Source organism: Penaeus japonicus, unplaced genomic scaffold (genome assembly GCF_977035675.1).
Source record: "Penaeus japonicus unplaced genomic scaffold, GWHDUDI00000001_assembly GWHDUDI00000029, whole genome shotgun sequence".
In the NCBI taxonomy this organism is placed as follows: Eukaryota; Metazoa; Arthropoda; class Malacostraca; order Decapoda; family Penaeidae; genus Penaeus; species Penaeus japonicus.
In genome coordinates this window covers 7,542,871-7,557,870 of record NW_028234431.1, presented here as the reverse complement: position 1 = coordinate 7,557,870, position 15,000 = coordinate 7,542,871, and the positions used below count along the sequence as shown (strand labels likewise).

Sequence of the window (15,000 nt, the reverse complement as noted above, 5' to 3'; positions counted from 1 at the left end):
GGCCTATTCTCACTGTACATGGCAGGATAGAGCCTAACCTTAGCTAGGTGTCAGACTGTCCTGTGTGCGCAGCTCCATGAGATTCTCATGGGTAAGTAGCGTGAAGTGCTTCAATTAGTGGGGGGCCCAGGGGGGGAGGCAAAGCCCCCTCCTTGGTTAGGACATTTTTCAACCCTTGGTAGGGTTAGGTAGGTCAAATGGGGGGTGAAGCATCAACCCCAGGTAAGGTGAAGGAGGTAGTTAAGAATTATAGTGTAATTTTGGTTATTTATGTGTGTATTACTTATTATTCATAATGTACCCCACAAATGCCCTCCCATGATTTTGGGTTATAGGGGTCAAATCAGGGGTCGTACTCACTATATCTGAATAGTAGAGGGTGAGAGGAATCCATCGATACCAGATTCGTAGATGTTAGATTACAATTCAAAAGAAATCTTTTAACTTGAGAGAATGTTGTGCAAAAAAGTCTGTAGGATTTTGCATTTATTGCAGTCCCAGACCATTGATTGATGTATATGTTGACAAAGTTGTTTTTTCAGGCTTTGTGCAGTGCATTTCTGTTTCAAGCTGGCTCTCTCTAGAAGTTTCCTACAAGTACTAATTGTTTTAATCCTTATATTGTTTTGATCAATGCATATAATGTGACAAGCATACTCATTTCAGTGCTAGAGCCAAATCATCTTGGCCATCATTTAAATTCTGGATATATCATACTAACCTCCACTATGCATAGTTTAGTAACTTACATCTTGGATTAGCTCATTATATAGTAATGAATTGCCAGGGAAATTTACAAGCCTTAACTTGCCAAAATATATGGTAGAGGTTTGTTGGCTTTTCCCAGAGCACCAACAGGTGCAAAGTATGGCCAGTGATAGACGGGCAGGTGTCTCCTAAACATTTACCATATTTGGGTAATTGAAATGATTTTCTGAGAATTTTTATTGTAGCACATGTTGCTGATTTTTTTTCTGATACTTCAAAACTGTAGTATAGCCATTTTTCAAAAAGATAAGCAGATAGATTATCAATGTAGGTATATTTTATTTGTGGTATTTTTTATAAGTTGTTTCAGAAACCATTCAGTTTATAAATTGAAATTTTATGGTATGAAGATTGTCAAAGAAATAGAATATTTTTTTTTTGTAAATTCATAAATGCAAATATTAACCAGTCTTTATGTTGTTTCCACAGAAAAAAGCTGCTAAAAAATCATATAACACTACAATGTGGTATGTACCAAGCATGTTAGAATTGAGAGCCATATACCTAAAATTAACTACTACTGTAAGAAAGAAAAGAATAATCTCTTGGTTTTAAGTCTTAGGTATTATTTGTATGTAAGGATGAATTGATACCTGTTGCCGTATGAATAATACTATGTAATTTTTTCAGCCACCATATGCTTTGATTGGTTCTCTGAATGGTGTACATGTTTTTGGTGAATCTCATGGAGTTACACTATGTACAACAAGGACCCAGAACTCCTCTCTCACTTGGAAAACATATCATGATAGGTAAGAATGAAATATGCAGTTTTATATTATGTGATGAAAACAATTTATTTTTTCCCTTCTTGAAAGGTAGTGTTTAGTCAGTTTTATTGGATGAACTTCTAGTTTTGCAATACTCTCACAGGCTTGAAATCTTGCTGTTGGGTTAAAGCTTGAAATTTCTTTGAGAATACGTCTATTCTAACAACTACTGATACTGTCCTTTCACTACAGCATTAGATTGGTGTTGGTTAGAGGGAGTGAGACAACAGGAGATAGCAGTGACAGCAGCCTCCTGGATCTCATGTTTGCATCACTAGTCTTGCTCCTTGGCCTCGATACAGTGACTTCATCAACTAATATTGAGAGATTAAAACGAGATATCAGAGTAAGTTGTACCTAAGCATTTTGGTAATGGAAATAGATAGGTTATAACATATTCTTTGTCTTGTATATCCAGTGGTTTTAACCCATTGCGGACAGATGTCATGACATACATGATGCAAGAGCTTTGGCCTGACAACAGGCATCATTGATACATAGCAAGTTGAAGACATCTTGCTGTAAAGTAACACAGATAAAGGATGTGCTGGCATAATGAGAAGAGGAAATTGACTCAAACCATGCCCAGTGTCTAAAATGTGCTGACTCACAGTCATAAGCACAGGTTTCTTTCCTCTTACCTACCTCTTCATGTTATCTTCATTGTAGATGGTTATGTTTTGTTTCGTTCATGATAGCACACAAATACAAAAAAATAGAGTGGCTTTTTGTCCTCCAATAAAACATCAATACTGGGTATAAAGAAAATAATGAGCTAATATGGATCCTATACTACAATTTTAGTCAACTGCAGCATTGATAGAGCTTATCATATGGCACATAGAAGTCTCTAAACACAATAAAACACACAAAAAATATAACACAAAAATGGCTCTAGTTTTACAATGAGTGACTGAAAGAAAGTGGAAAAAGTTAAAGCATGTTGTGTGAAGCTGCCTTGCTCTGAAATAAAATCCATACTGGAGATTGGACAAGAGAATCTATCTCCCGTCTGCAATGGGTTAACCATGATGTTGCAAAGTTATATATAGTCACAGTTTATTAACCCACACAGGACGGGTGGTACAGCATGTGTACCGCGCATTCAAAAGCCCAGTTGCCGGGCGGCACAGTATTGTGCCAGCCATTCAATTGATTTAGGCCTAATAATTCGAACGCCCCGGCATTTGGACATTCAAGGCTAGAATTCCCCCGTCGGGAATGGGTTAAAGTGATATAATTATTCATATATGTTAGACAATATATTTTGATATTTCCCTTAGCCATGCTTCCCATTGCTGGATGAGCTCCTGTTACGTGCAGTGGGAGGTGAAAATCACCAAGGATTCTCTCACCTAACGGGATGTGCTGAGTGTGTTATACCTCCAGAACAACATGCACTACAGGTTAGCATTATTTCATTTTGAGAGAAGAGCATGTGTAGAAGCATTTGTTATTGTCAACTGGTATATAGATGCAGCAGATGATATATGCATGATTTTTTTTTCTTCTCTTTTCTTCTCTCTCCCTCTTTATCTTCTTTTCTCGCTCTCTTTTACTTTCTTTCTTTCTCTTGCTGTCTTCCCTTCACTTTATCTCTTACTTATGCTTTCTTTCTTTCTTTTCTCTTTTTCTTTCTTTCTCTATCTTTATCTCTTTTTCTCTCTCTCTCTTTTTTTCCTTTTCTCTCTTTCTTTCTTTCTTTCTCTCTCTCCTCTCTCCACTCTATCTATCTATCTTTCTCTCTTTCTGTCTCTCCCTTTTTTTTTCTCTCTCACTTTTTCTCTCTCTTTCTCTCTCTCTCTTTCTCTCTCTCTCTTTCTCTCTCTCTCTTTCTCTCTCTCTCTTTCTCTCTCTCTCTTTCTCTCTCTCTTCTCTTCTCTCTCTCTCTCTCTCTCTCTCTCTCTCTCTCTCTCTCTCTCTCTCTCTCTCTCTCTCTCTCTCTCTCTCTCTCTCTCTCTCTTTCTCTCTCTCTCCCTTTCTTTCTCTCTCTTTCTCTCTATTTTTTTTCTCTCTCTCTCCCTTTCCCTCCCTCTCTCTTCCTCTCTCTCTATCTTGCCCTCACCTTTGTATGATTTTTTAATGAATATTATTATTATACTGAATGATTGATTATTTTTCAGAATGAAATTGAAAAGTTTGCTGAGAATGCAGACTCAACCTATGCTTGTGTGATGATGGAAGGGCAGGTTGTAAGCGGAACACGCAACTTCTGGACTCTCTCCCACACTGAGCTGGTGCTACTACCTCTATTAGTGACTACAAACACATTTACTGTAGCTAGAGATCTTCCCATATATCTCCCAAACAAGAGTCCAAATGTAAGTTGATTACATGATGCATGCAACAGCAGCTTGCACAGATTTCGTGCATGCTGTACTGGGTTTTCGTATGATTCGGTTTTAGTGGTGAAATTATGTGACCTGAAATCTTTGTCTTTTAGAGTAAATCATAGATATGTATGTATTTTCATGTTCAAGTATATTATCATTACATGACTAGCTTTATATGCTAGCTTCATATAGTTTCATATGAATTTGAAAAAGCTATCTGTTTAATATATTAACCCATTGGTCGCGCGGTTTTAATAAATTATGTATATAGTTGGACGGCAGGTTTACATTGTTTGGCACGGTGCTATTCGCGTCTACGACCAACTCTGCCTTGGCAGCAAATCATGCCATCTGCTGTCAATGGGTTAAGATAGTTACTAAGTCAGTAGTTGATAATTTCATAGTCATTATATGATAGTAGATGTTAGTCTGTCAAAACTGAAGTTGTTCAATTTTAGCAGAAACTAAACTAATCACATCACTATTGCATATATATTATAGCCTTGCTGGAGGTATCACTATGGAGCATTACAATATTTTTATTTATATAATGAATATTGATTCATTGAAATGTTACAGTTGCTCTTGATTGCTTTAGATGCACAGAAGATGATTATTGCTATTCCTGTAGTGCCCAAAATCAGAAATTGGTTGTTTATATATATCTTTTTTTATCAACCTTTCATCTTTAATCCATGTTTTTCATTAGTTTAGAAATCACTTCTCTTGACTCACATCTGTAAGAATTTTGAACATGTATATTTCTAAGATGTTTTTTCTTCTGTTTAATTGTTTTATGGTTAATGATTGTTAGTTGCCATAATTCATAGCTAAAGATTGTAAGCTACTTTTCCAGCTTTGGTGCTCTACTGTATGATATTTACTAGTCATAAAAAAGTGAAAAATGCTTTTTTGTGTGTTAGATGAAGCCCATAAAATACCAATGCCTTAAAAAATTTCTAATAAATCAAGCTCAAACTATAAGTGTTGGGGAAAAATGAGGTTGAGGACTTGTATCTCTTTTAACATGAGAACTGTTCAGTTAAGAAATATGGCCATCCAGGTGGAGTGCAAATAGTGACAGAAAGTAAAAGTTTTAGAAAATAATTTTTTGTATTATTCAAGATAATGATATTTATGCACAGGAATTTTGTATAGAAATTTGAAATCCACATAGCAAAAACTGTATATATCTTTCACCACAGACTACAGTAAACACTGCATGTTGCAGTTATTGGATAAAGTAGTTTTACCACATCTAGATAGCAGACATTACACATAAGGAGTCTAATATAAGATTAAATTTATTATATTAAACAATTCCTCAGGTGCCCTTCAGAATGCTAGTAGTTCAGCTCACAAGCCATGTCTCTGTGGTGACACTGTGTGGACCAACTCCGTCCTTAGCCGATATGATCAGATCTGCCACCTCTTTCTGGGCCCCTTTTTATCAGGTGCTAGAAGGCCTTAGTAGTCTCTTGCCTTGGAACATTGCTCCAGCTCTACTGACACAGCTTGATAATTCTGTCATTGGGTAAGATTTTTGGCTCTTTGTTTTTCATGTATTATTTTGTATCTGTTCTGTGTCAGCCATCTCATTTTATAGATATTTAGAACTTCAACAATGTCTTCATATTAGTATACAGGGTATTCCTATTACAAATACCATATAGTTTTATATCACTGACAAGTGACAAATGCTAATTGGCTATGTAATCAAGAAAGAGCATTGAGACAATATAGAGCCTGAAAATATATCTGTGTTTTTTCATCTTTTTATTTTTCAGTCTCCTTTTGGTTAACTATGATCACAAGCGGTGTGTTGGTTGCTTACATCTGAGTGAAGATTCAAGATCACGATCATTGTGTGTCAACAAGAAGAGTGCAGCCTTGCAGTCTGTTTATCGCAGTATAATAGGTCCATTACTGCAACCCCCAGCCATGCCACCAGAAGACTTCCCAACTGGGGTAAAGAAATTTATTTCAGATTTATTGTTTGTAAAATGACTTTGGCAAACCGTATTGTTTTATGTATTTGAATTACCTGTTTCAGATCCAGTAGTTATCTCCTATTCCTTAAAACATTGATGAACAAGTCCAGGATTGCCATAACTTGAAAGAGTTTTAAAAATTTCATTGAAAACCATTTTTCCTAGAAGATTCAAATTTCTGATGTACAATAGAAGAGCAAATTTAAAATCAGTAAAAAATAATACAGGGTATATTTTTAAAAATTGCTTTAATGAATTTTTGTAATATTTATTTATTGCAAGTCTAATTTATGCTATAGGATTCTAACACCAGTTGATAAAATTGAATAAATGTTTATCAGAAATGCAGATCACAGTCACATAGATGTACTCTCTTGTCTATGATTAGGTCTTTTTCGTAATGACATGACAAAGGAACACATCCACATTATACCCTGGGAGTATTAGGTGCACTATCAAATCAAACATCTTGATCTCAATTGCATTACTTCTTTACATTGTAAAATTTCTGAAGACTTTGAACATTCAAACTTGAAAAAAAGGAAAAGTGAAAGCTGATGAGAAGTTGGATTTAATTGCTATTTTCCTGGATGATTTAACATTTGATTGAGGTTATATAATATATATATATATATTATATATACATGGAAGATCAACTTGGATTAAAAAATGCAAAGGCTTCAGATATATTTGTACTATTGCTACTGAATTGTTTGTCTATGTCATGCAATAAGTCTAAGGTGCATGATTGACATCAGTACAGATCCAGGGGCCAACTACATGCTTTTATATATCAGTTTGTAAAAGCGTGAAATTCTCATGCTTGTTTATTTTGGTTTCAGCTCCACCCAGACCACCTGCCTTTGGAATCATATGTTTCCACAGACAGTTATAAGGTTTATGTGCTCCAGTCATCTCCATTTCACCTTCTAGTCTTATTTCCACCAGCCCTTCCAATCCATATTGCCAGGTAAGATTTACTAGTTATATCTTAACCCCTTCATGGCTGGTAGAAGGTACAATGTAACCTCACAGATGGGTATGTCTTTTTACACACACACACACACACACACACACACACACACACACACACACACACACACACACACACACACACACACACACACACACACACACACACACACACACACACACACACACACACACACACACACACACACACACACACACACACACACACACACACACACACACACACACACACACACAAAATTCAGATCTTCAGAAAACTTGTTTTCTCTTGTAAATAAAAGAAAGAATCACTGGACAATTAAACATGCCTGTAACACCACAAAACAACTTATTTTGGTAGTTGCCATGGATTGATTAACAAAGTCTGTGTTCTTCCATAAGATTATAAGCCCAGTAATTCCCTCTTGATTCTTTGTGAATCCTAGGGTCACCATTTTGTTTTCCTATTGGTGGGGGTTTGGGAATATTATATATCTTTTCTGTGTATATACTCCAGAAAAATATACAAACTTTTTCAAAATAACAAAATATTGTTTTTCTTTTTTCTCACCTCTCTTTTTTCCTTTCATTTCTTTTCTTTTCATTTTTATTGCCAAATTAGAAATTATAAGTTTCCTATGATTATTCACAAACAGAAAGGGTGGTATTAAGAAAGGCATTTTGTCAGTGAGCACTTCCACACACAACCTCCAATGTCCTAACATGTATAGGGGCCATTTTAACCCTATGATGACAGTGTGTCACACCCTTGTGACACAACAAAATTTCCGATGCCGGGGCGTCATGCCAGTGTGACGTTTCCAATGCAATATTGTAATGGCCCGGCGTAAGGGTTTTCGCGTAGCGCGTGCCCTGTCGGGAAAGGGTTAAGGCTTGACCAACCATCATATAATCATGATGAATGCCATAGATTTTTTTTTCTGATTACAAAGAATGATTTATCTTTTCATTTCCAGACAAGTGAGCAAGAGGACATTAGCAATCTTCACAAAAGGCAAAACTCCCAGACTCTGACAGAGTAATGTACTGTGTATATATATTTATTACAAAGTTTTGTTGTATATGTATTGTAGATATTGTATATACATTTTTTTATATATCTAAGTCATGTCATTGTTATATTGTTATTGAGATTAATTTTGTACAAGGATAAAACATTGAAGGAAGTGTTGCTAGACCTCATTTTTAAAAAATTAGAGGCATTATTTTTATACTGTAATCCATTAGTATTAGTATATGGCAGTTTATCAGTATGTACTTGAAGGATGTACACCAAAATAATAGATTTAATCATAAATACTCTTGTCTTTCTGTAAAACCTCACAATAATTTAACAGTAGTAAAGAGAGCAAAATATTAGACAGAATTTAAAAGTTAAAAAAAATGAATTGCATCTTCTCTTTCTTTCTTTGATGGGTTAAAGACAATTTTGGAATTACATTAACCCACTCATGACGGGGGCATTCCAGCCTTGCATGTCACAATGCCGGGGCTCTTGAACGCTTAGGCCTAAATCAATTAAATGACTGGCACCATATGGTGCACCGGGCCCTTGAATGTGCGGTACCGTAGTGTACCACCCGTCCAGAGAGGGTTAAGGATCATCTCTCTGATCTGAGCTCAGCCAGAAGTCTCCATGGACTAAAATGTTCATTGATGACACTGTAGTCTGTAGTGAAGGGAGAAGCGACAGGGGATAGATTCGCTTGCCCAATTTCCAGGGTTTTATTTCAAAGCAAGGCTGCTTCACACAACATACTTTGACTTTTCTCACTCTTTCAGTCACTCATTGTAAAACTAGAGCATTTTTGTGTTTTATATTTTATGTGTTTTGTTGTGTTTAGAGACTTATATATGCCATATGACAAGCTCTATCAATGTTGCAGTTAACTAAAATTGTAGTATAGAATCCATATCAGCTCATTATTTTCTTTATACCCAGTTTGATACCCATTTTATTTTATACCCATTTGTGTACTATCATGAACGAATACGAAACGTATAACCATCTTCAATGAAGATAACATGAAGAGGTGGGGAAGAAAAAGGAAACCTGTGCTTATGACTGTGAGTGCCACAGTAAAAGGTATCCCTATTGTCACAGCACATTTTAGACATTGGGCATGGTTTGAGTCACCTACCTTTTCTCATTCTGCCTGCACATCCTACATATGCTGTACTTAGAGCAAGAGGTCAGTAACTTGCTGTGTGCCATCGCTCTATAAAGATAATGCTTGCTAGAGAGTGTGGATGAGTGCCATTCAAGGTTCTTTCTCCTGTTGGTGCTAGAAGAAAGTGGTGCCATCTGTGTTTTGGATGTTAGGTTTGCTCAATATTATGATAATTATGACTGCAGTTGTCATCATCACTCACTCCTTACTCATAGCACAATAAAATAGCACAGTAATCCAAAATCCCCAAATGTCATATACGTCACGATGCCTGTTGTCAGGCCAAAGTTCCTGCATCACATATGTCATGACCTTATCTGCAATAGGTTAATTTGCCTATTGGTTTATGGATTGCAAGTTATACCCATTATGCATATTGACATATAATAGAATTTCATTTGGTACAGTATGCCAAGGACTTGGCATGTGCAACACACATAGTAACTTGCAAATGAGCTACATTGGTTGACAACTTACTAGTTCTTGTCGGCACCATCATCAGACATACATATATTGTTTCCTTTTAATTTCAGAAAGTCCCCAGTTACTTCATTTCTACATATATATGTATATTTTTTATCTAATGTGAAAGTGTAAAAATAATAGAAAATGTAAGAATAGAAATAGCAGACAAAACCATGTATGGCTCTTCCATAGTTGACTCCGTTCTCTTAGAACCATAAAGTTAGAGCTTTCTGCAATTTTTTGTATACTGGACAGATATTTTTTATTTATCATTGCACTCCTTGGGTATGGAATTTTTTGGGAGAATGCATGGATTCATAAGGATGTTGATCTGCTCTATATAGTTTAATCTATTTTAAAGGAACACACACACACTCACTCACTCTGTCTCTCCCTCCTTGTATTTTGTTGTTATAATAACATAGTTATTGTAAATATAAATTTGTGTTGTAGGGCAGTATTTAGGGAAATCAGAGATTCTGATGGCAGAGAAGATGTAGAGTAGTATAGTGTAGTGTGGCTGGAGTGGAAGCATCACAAAAGTGAACCCTGTGCACTTTTGTGATTCTTCCAGCAACACCCCCTTGGGAACAAGGGAGGGGCCGGACAATTGTGCATGGGCATGAATATTGTATATGAATTTTTTTTAAACATCATATTGCTTGTATGTGTATGTATATATGTGTGTGTAAACACACCTAGAGTGAAATTTGTTACTCTAGGCAGTTCCAGTTTTGCAGAAAGTGTGTGGGCTTCCTTACATACACTGCACAAACTAATAACCATTTTCGAAAATAAAAAAAATCATGACTTTAGGTAAGGAAAACAAATTTCATAGGAGAGGATTTGCCAGGCTAAGGAGGAGTTTCTTCAAGGCTGAAGATGCCAGAAAATAAACATTTCAATTAGACATTTCCTTTACGATAGGTGATGTCCTATCATGTTATGGTCTCTCCCCATATATACACGTTCTACAGAAGCATGTTTGTATATACATATGTAAAAAAAAAAAAATAAAAAATAAAAAAACTTATTCTATGGGGTGATAAGGTGGGTAATAATTACTCTGTGCAGCTCATCACAGCCTCATGCCTCGAGATATCTCTCTGAGGGAAGCTGCATGAGCTTGCCAGCGAGAGCAGCATTAGGCAAATATACGCCCTCTTGTCCTTAGCTTTTCAAAAGAGTTTTTTTTTTTTTTTTTTTTAAGAACAGGACAAAAAAATAATAATTCTGACAGTATATTTATTGTCAATAGCTGTGAATAACACCATGAAGCATTACAAACAGAATAACAAGACATAAAATCGGCACATATTAGGAAGAGCCAAGAAAGGTTTACATTAATTTTAACATAGACTTACTATATATTTCAAATAACCAAGCAATATAATTGAGCAACAATGAAAGGCAAATTTAACAAAGCACATTACAAAAACAATGAAAGAAGATCTAATGATGATTCAGAAACATTTTCTGGCATTAGTTGAATTCCTTGCCTATATTAATTTCTGCAATCTTAAAACCACAAGGAATGAATACTAAACACAATCTGCACTATGAAGCATCTGGTTTTCAGATCTAAAGCTGTTCAGGCTTTTTATTCTGGACCAATTAATATAAAAGTTGAAGGCTTTTGAAAGACTCAAGAAATACAGTACCAGTAGGTCTTCATTCTTTCACCTACTGCATAAGGCAACAAATTTTACTTATGATAGTTTGTCAGAAATCAGCCTCATATTACATATTACCAATGAAAAATCTTTTTAATTATATCTCTGATATGATCTCTTACTTATTCTAGTAGTTAATGTGCTTAACTGGGAGGCCACTTGTGTGTTTCATCATCATAGCATTTACTGTATAATTACATTTGTTGTCCTTCAAAGATTTTTTTTAAGAGTATGCTCTAAGTACTTATCTAAAGTTGTTTTGCTTTTGAATAAAGGTTCAAAACAGATTATGACAAATTACTTATCATTTCTTCACTTTCTAAGTAAATTTTAATTTTGTTTGTATCATATCTTGTGTCCTTATAACATAGCAAACATAAAGAAAGGTCATGAAGAGCCTTGTGTACAATAGAAAACATTCAGTGCCATATTCTACAGGGAGAAATTTATAAGGGAAGATATTTATTTATCTTCTTGATTTAAATTTCTTCAGGGTTACCAGAAGCTGCCAGAAGTCTTACCACCAGGAGGGTTGTTCACTTTCACTGATGGACGCTTGGGTGACTTGTCATTAAGTTGGGCACCTGGAAAAAGTAAACTCTGGTTAGTTCAAAATAGGTCTGTATATGGTATCTCTCACAAAATATTTACGTACACTAATTACGGCAATGTTTACTTCCAAGTTACAAAAATCTTTGTTCCTTCATATTTTCACTTTAAAAATCTTATTCAAAATACAATGATATCATATTCATGTGAAATAGTTGCTTCAGAAACTAAAGTAGAAACCAGATAGGTCAAGTTACCAGACTCCTTGCATGCAGTTGAATTGCAAAGGTATGATAAAAGCAGGTGTGGTTAATCAATTTCAATTCAAGGATCTATGAAAGCTTTTGAAGCACTGATAGCCAACCTGAGGACAGCAAGCCTTGAACTTTCTTCCATGTTATATCTTCAAAGCATTCTATCAACTACAGTGTTAAGCTTGAGATATATACTGGTGTAAAACCTATGAATCCTAACAGTGATTTTACTCTTCTATAGCTACATTTCCTTAGAACAATATTTATTTCCTAAAGCATTGTGTTGAAAGTGTTGTCTACACTATATAAACTAATAATCACACTAAATAATTAAAGAGCTTGCATTTTATAAAAGGTTCATATTATGGAACTCCTTTACATAGGAGCCATTATTTTTTCTCTTTTTAATATATTTCATACAGAAAAAAAATGTTCTGGTGAAGGGAAAGTCATGGATACTCATCTGACATCGCTCTTCCAACCGTTGTATCATTTTGTTGTCAAGTCTCATTTGTATCATTTCAAAATAAGGTATAAAAACACATTTCATAGACTTCTCAAAGTTCTCTCCTACACTATCTTAACCCATTCACGACGGGGGCATTCCAGCCTTGCATGTCACAATGCCGGGGCTCTTGAACGCATAGGCCTAAATCAGTTAAATAAGCGACGCCATATCGCGTCCCCAGCGAACAGGCCTAATATGCGTGGTACAGTGTTGTACCACCCGTCACGAGAGGGTTAATAAAGTGCAAAACAGTTCACATCTGAAGTACCTATCATAATCTGATTCTACCTAAGGAGGGGAACTTATCTATAATGGCATGCTTGGCATCCCCCCTCATCTTAGCAATGATGCTAATAACAGTGGAGGAATAATTTAAAATTGATGAGTAGGCTGCAGTGTTGTAGCCTCCATGCAATCTGTCACAGTATTATGATTTGGTAGAAATTGATTAAATATACATACAGGAGCTATTATATGCATTACAGTTTATAAATAATATGAAAAAGGTAGAAAACATTAGCTTCACTTCTATAGAAGCAAGAAGTGTTGTGAGTCTTATAGTAATTTAGAACTGCCGGAATCATACAGCTTTTAAAATGAAATTCCTTTTAAAAATGGTATATAAAAAGCAAATATACTAGGCTAGGTATCAACATAATTATAAAAGTAGAGCACAAACAATGTATCTACATTGTATTTGTCCTATAGAATAACCAAACAGAATCTTATTTACAATATTGGGAATATGAATTTTATAAAAAGCATGATTTCAATTCACATTGGACATAGCAAACAATACATTCACTATCACCAAATGAAGAAGGATTCTGGTTAAGCTTCTCACAACTACATCACCATATTTTTTAAAGATATATAAATAGTACCAACAGCAAAATCCTACCACACAATGAGTGGCTCTCCTACTGATAAACAACAGATTAAAACCAATACATTAACTGTAGTAAAAGGAAAAGGATTAATGTGAGGAAACGCCCTGGCTAATAGTCACAGAATGAACAATTTTGAAAGCCCCAAAACAAAGTTGTTACTGCAATACTCACACTTGATTTTATGTCAAAATGAAGCAATAATGCAGTTACAACAAAAAAAAGAAAGTCAATTTATATTCTTCATTTGCATCACTCAACATTTAGAGAGATCCATAACTTTTCGTTCACATTTGTGTATTCATATGGATGTCTACATGTGCATATGTGTCTGGGGTAGTTTTCATGTGTGTATGAAAGTATGTATGTCAATATTTCAGTTCATGTTACATTTCATGGACAGAAGCATTCTTTATTCATGTTCCTAGACATGTCAGCAGTATTCACAACTAGGCATTTCTTAGTACAGTAAATCCTCATATAACACTTACGAAAACAATGAAAAATTAAGGGTGAATTCATCTTTTCCTGAATCTATTTTTAATTCTTGATCTGCTTTTCTAATGCCTTTTATAATTTTTTAGAATATATATTTTTATAGCTTCAGTAAGTGAAATTGGTCATTTTAATGCCATTAAGAGGATTAGCTGTGCTTTATTCATGTGACTTAAAGAATTTTTACTCAATATTGTAAAACATTTTGCCTGCAGGGTTGAGTCACCAGAAGCTACCCAGCTGAGATCTGGCACTGTGAGGGCTTACAAGCTTGATGCTCGGCCGTGGCAATATATCATCATCCCTCTGTCGACCTACAGCAACAAATTTTCAGTTTTTATTATCATTATTATTCTAATAACCATCACAATTATTCAAAGCCTAATTTCTGCAAAACAAAAAGTAATCTTCTTTAAACATTTTATGGGTGACTATTTCTGTTATCTGTGAATTCAGATAAAATACTCCCTGCAGATGTGTTCATCCTCCTATACATGGCTAAATATTATACCATTGCCTGAATGGATGCCCTTCTTGTTGTCAGCCTAGTCTCCTAATGAGGTCAAGCTCAGAGTGGCTCCTAATTCAAAATACTGTCTCAAATCGAAGTTGTGAGCAGCTCAAGTCTGAATGTTGTTTATAAGGGGGCAAAAATGTCTGTAAGGCACAGGTAAATGTAGGGACTATGTCTAACATCTCTGAATTGACACCCAAAATGAGGGCGATTTCTATCACAGCTGGTCTAATGTTCACTTTTGTGGATGAAAAGCATTTTACAAAAAAAGGAGAATTGCTGTGGTGGGAGGGAGACTAGCTAGCAGGGAGGAATATAACAAGGCCCTTGGTTTAACCCAAAAAGTGCAGCAGGGTTTGCAGCTTAGGATTTGTAGGGTTTATAATAAATATCTTTGTTTTGTCTCGAATCTTGAAGGCAAGTTTATCATATCAAAATAGTTAAAATGACTATATGGCACATAAGTTGTTGAAAATTTTAATGATAATTGCTAGAGTATACTTGAGTGCCTTAGTTCCATGATCTCTTATACAATTTTCTCTCATTTTACACAAAGAATTTACATAATTTTTAATTGCCAGTTATGCAATACCGACACTAAATAACCCATATCTGATCACAAGCATTGC

General features: G+C 35.2%; 2 protein-coding genes across 18 annotated transcripts in view; one reads left to right on the top strand and one right to left on the bottom strand.

Annotated features, from left to right (window-relative positions):
* fy (fuzzy planar cell polarity protein-like protein) overlaps positions 1-8,154 on the top strand; it is a 9,942-nt gene extending 1,788 nt beyond the window's left edge. The window contains exons 2-9 of the mRNA XM_043002222.2: positions 1,399-1,520; positions 1,731-1,884; positions 2,822-2,944; positions 3,662-3,859; positions 5,200-5,405; positions 5,659-5,839; positions 6,705-6,832; positions 7,812-8,154. Of these exons, the coding sequence (XP_042858156.1) occupies positions 1,399-1,520; positions 1,731-1,884; positions 2,822-2,944; positions 3,662-3,859; positions 5,200-5,405; positions 5,659-5,839; positions 6,705-6,832; positions 7,812-7,869 (1,170 nt within the window). The 3' untranslated portion in view covers positions 7,870-8,154. The remainder of the gene's footprint in view (positions 1-1,398; positions 1,521-1,730; positions 1,885-2,821; positions 2,945-3,661; positions 3,860-5,199; positions 5,406-5,658; positions 5,840-6,704; positions 6,833-7,811) is intronic.
* Positions 8,155-10,722: 2,568 nt separating this feature from the next.
* CRMP (Collapsin Response Mediator Protein) overlaps positions 10,723-15,000 on the bottom strand; it is an 86,296-nt gene continuing 82,018 nt past the window's right edge. For 16 of the 17 annotated variants that reach the window (XM_043020083.2, XM_043020085.2, XM_043020084.2 and 13 more), the window contains one exon: positions 10,723-11,748. In XM_043020083.2, the coding sequence (XP_042876017.1) occupies positions 11,660-11,748 (89 nt within the window). In that variant the 3' untranslated portion in view covers positions 10,723-11,659. Of the gene's footprint in view, positions 11,749-13,978; positions 14,172-15,000 lie in introns of those variants that run through there. The other variant, XM_086553859.1, reaches the window with a different exon arrangement.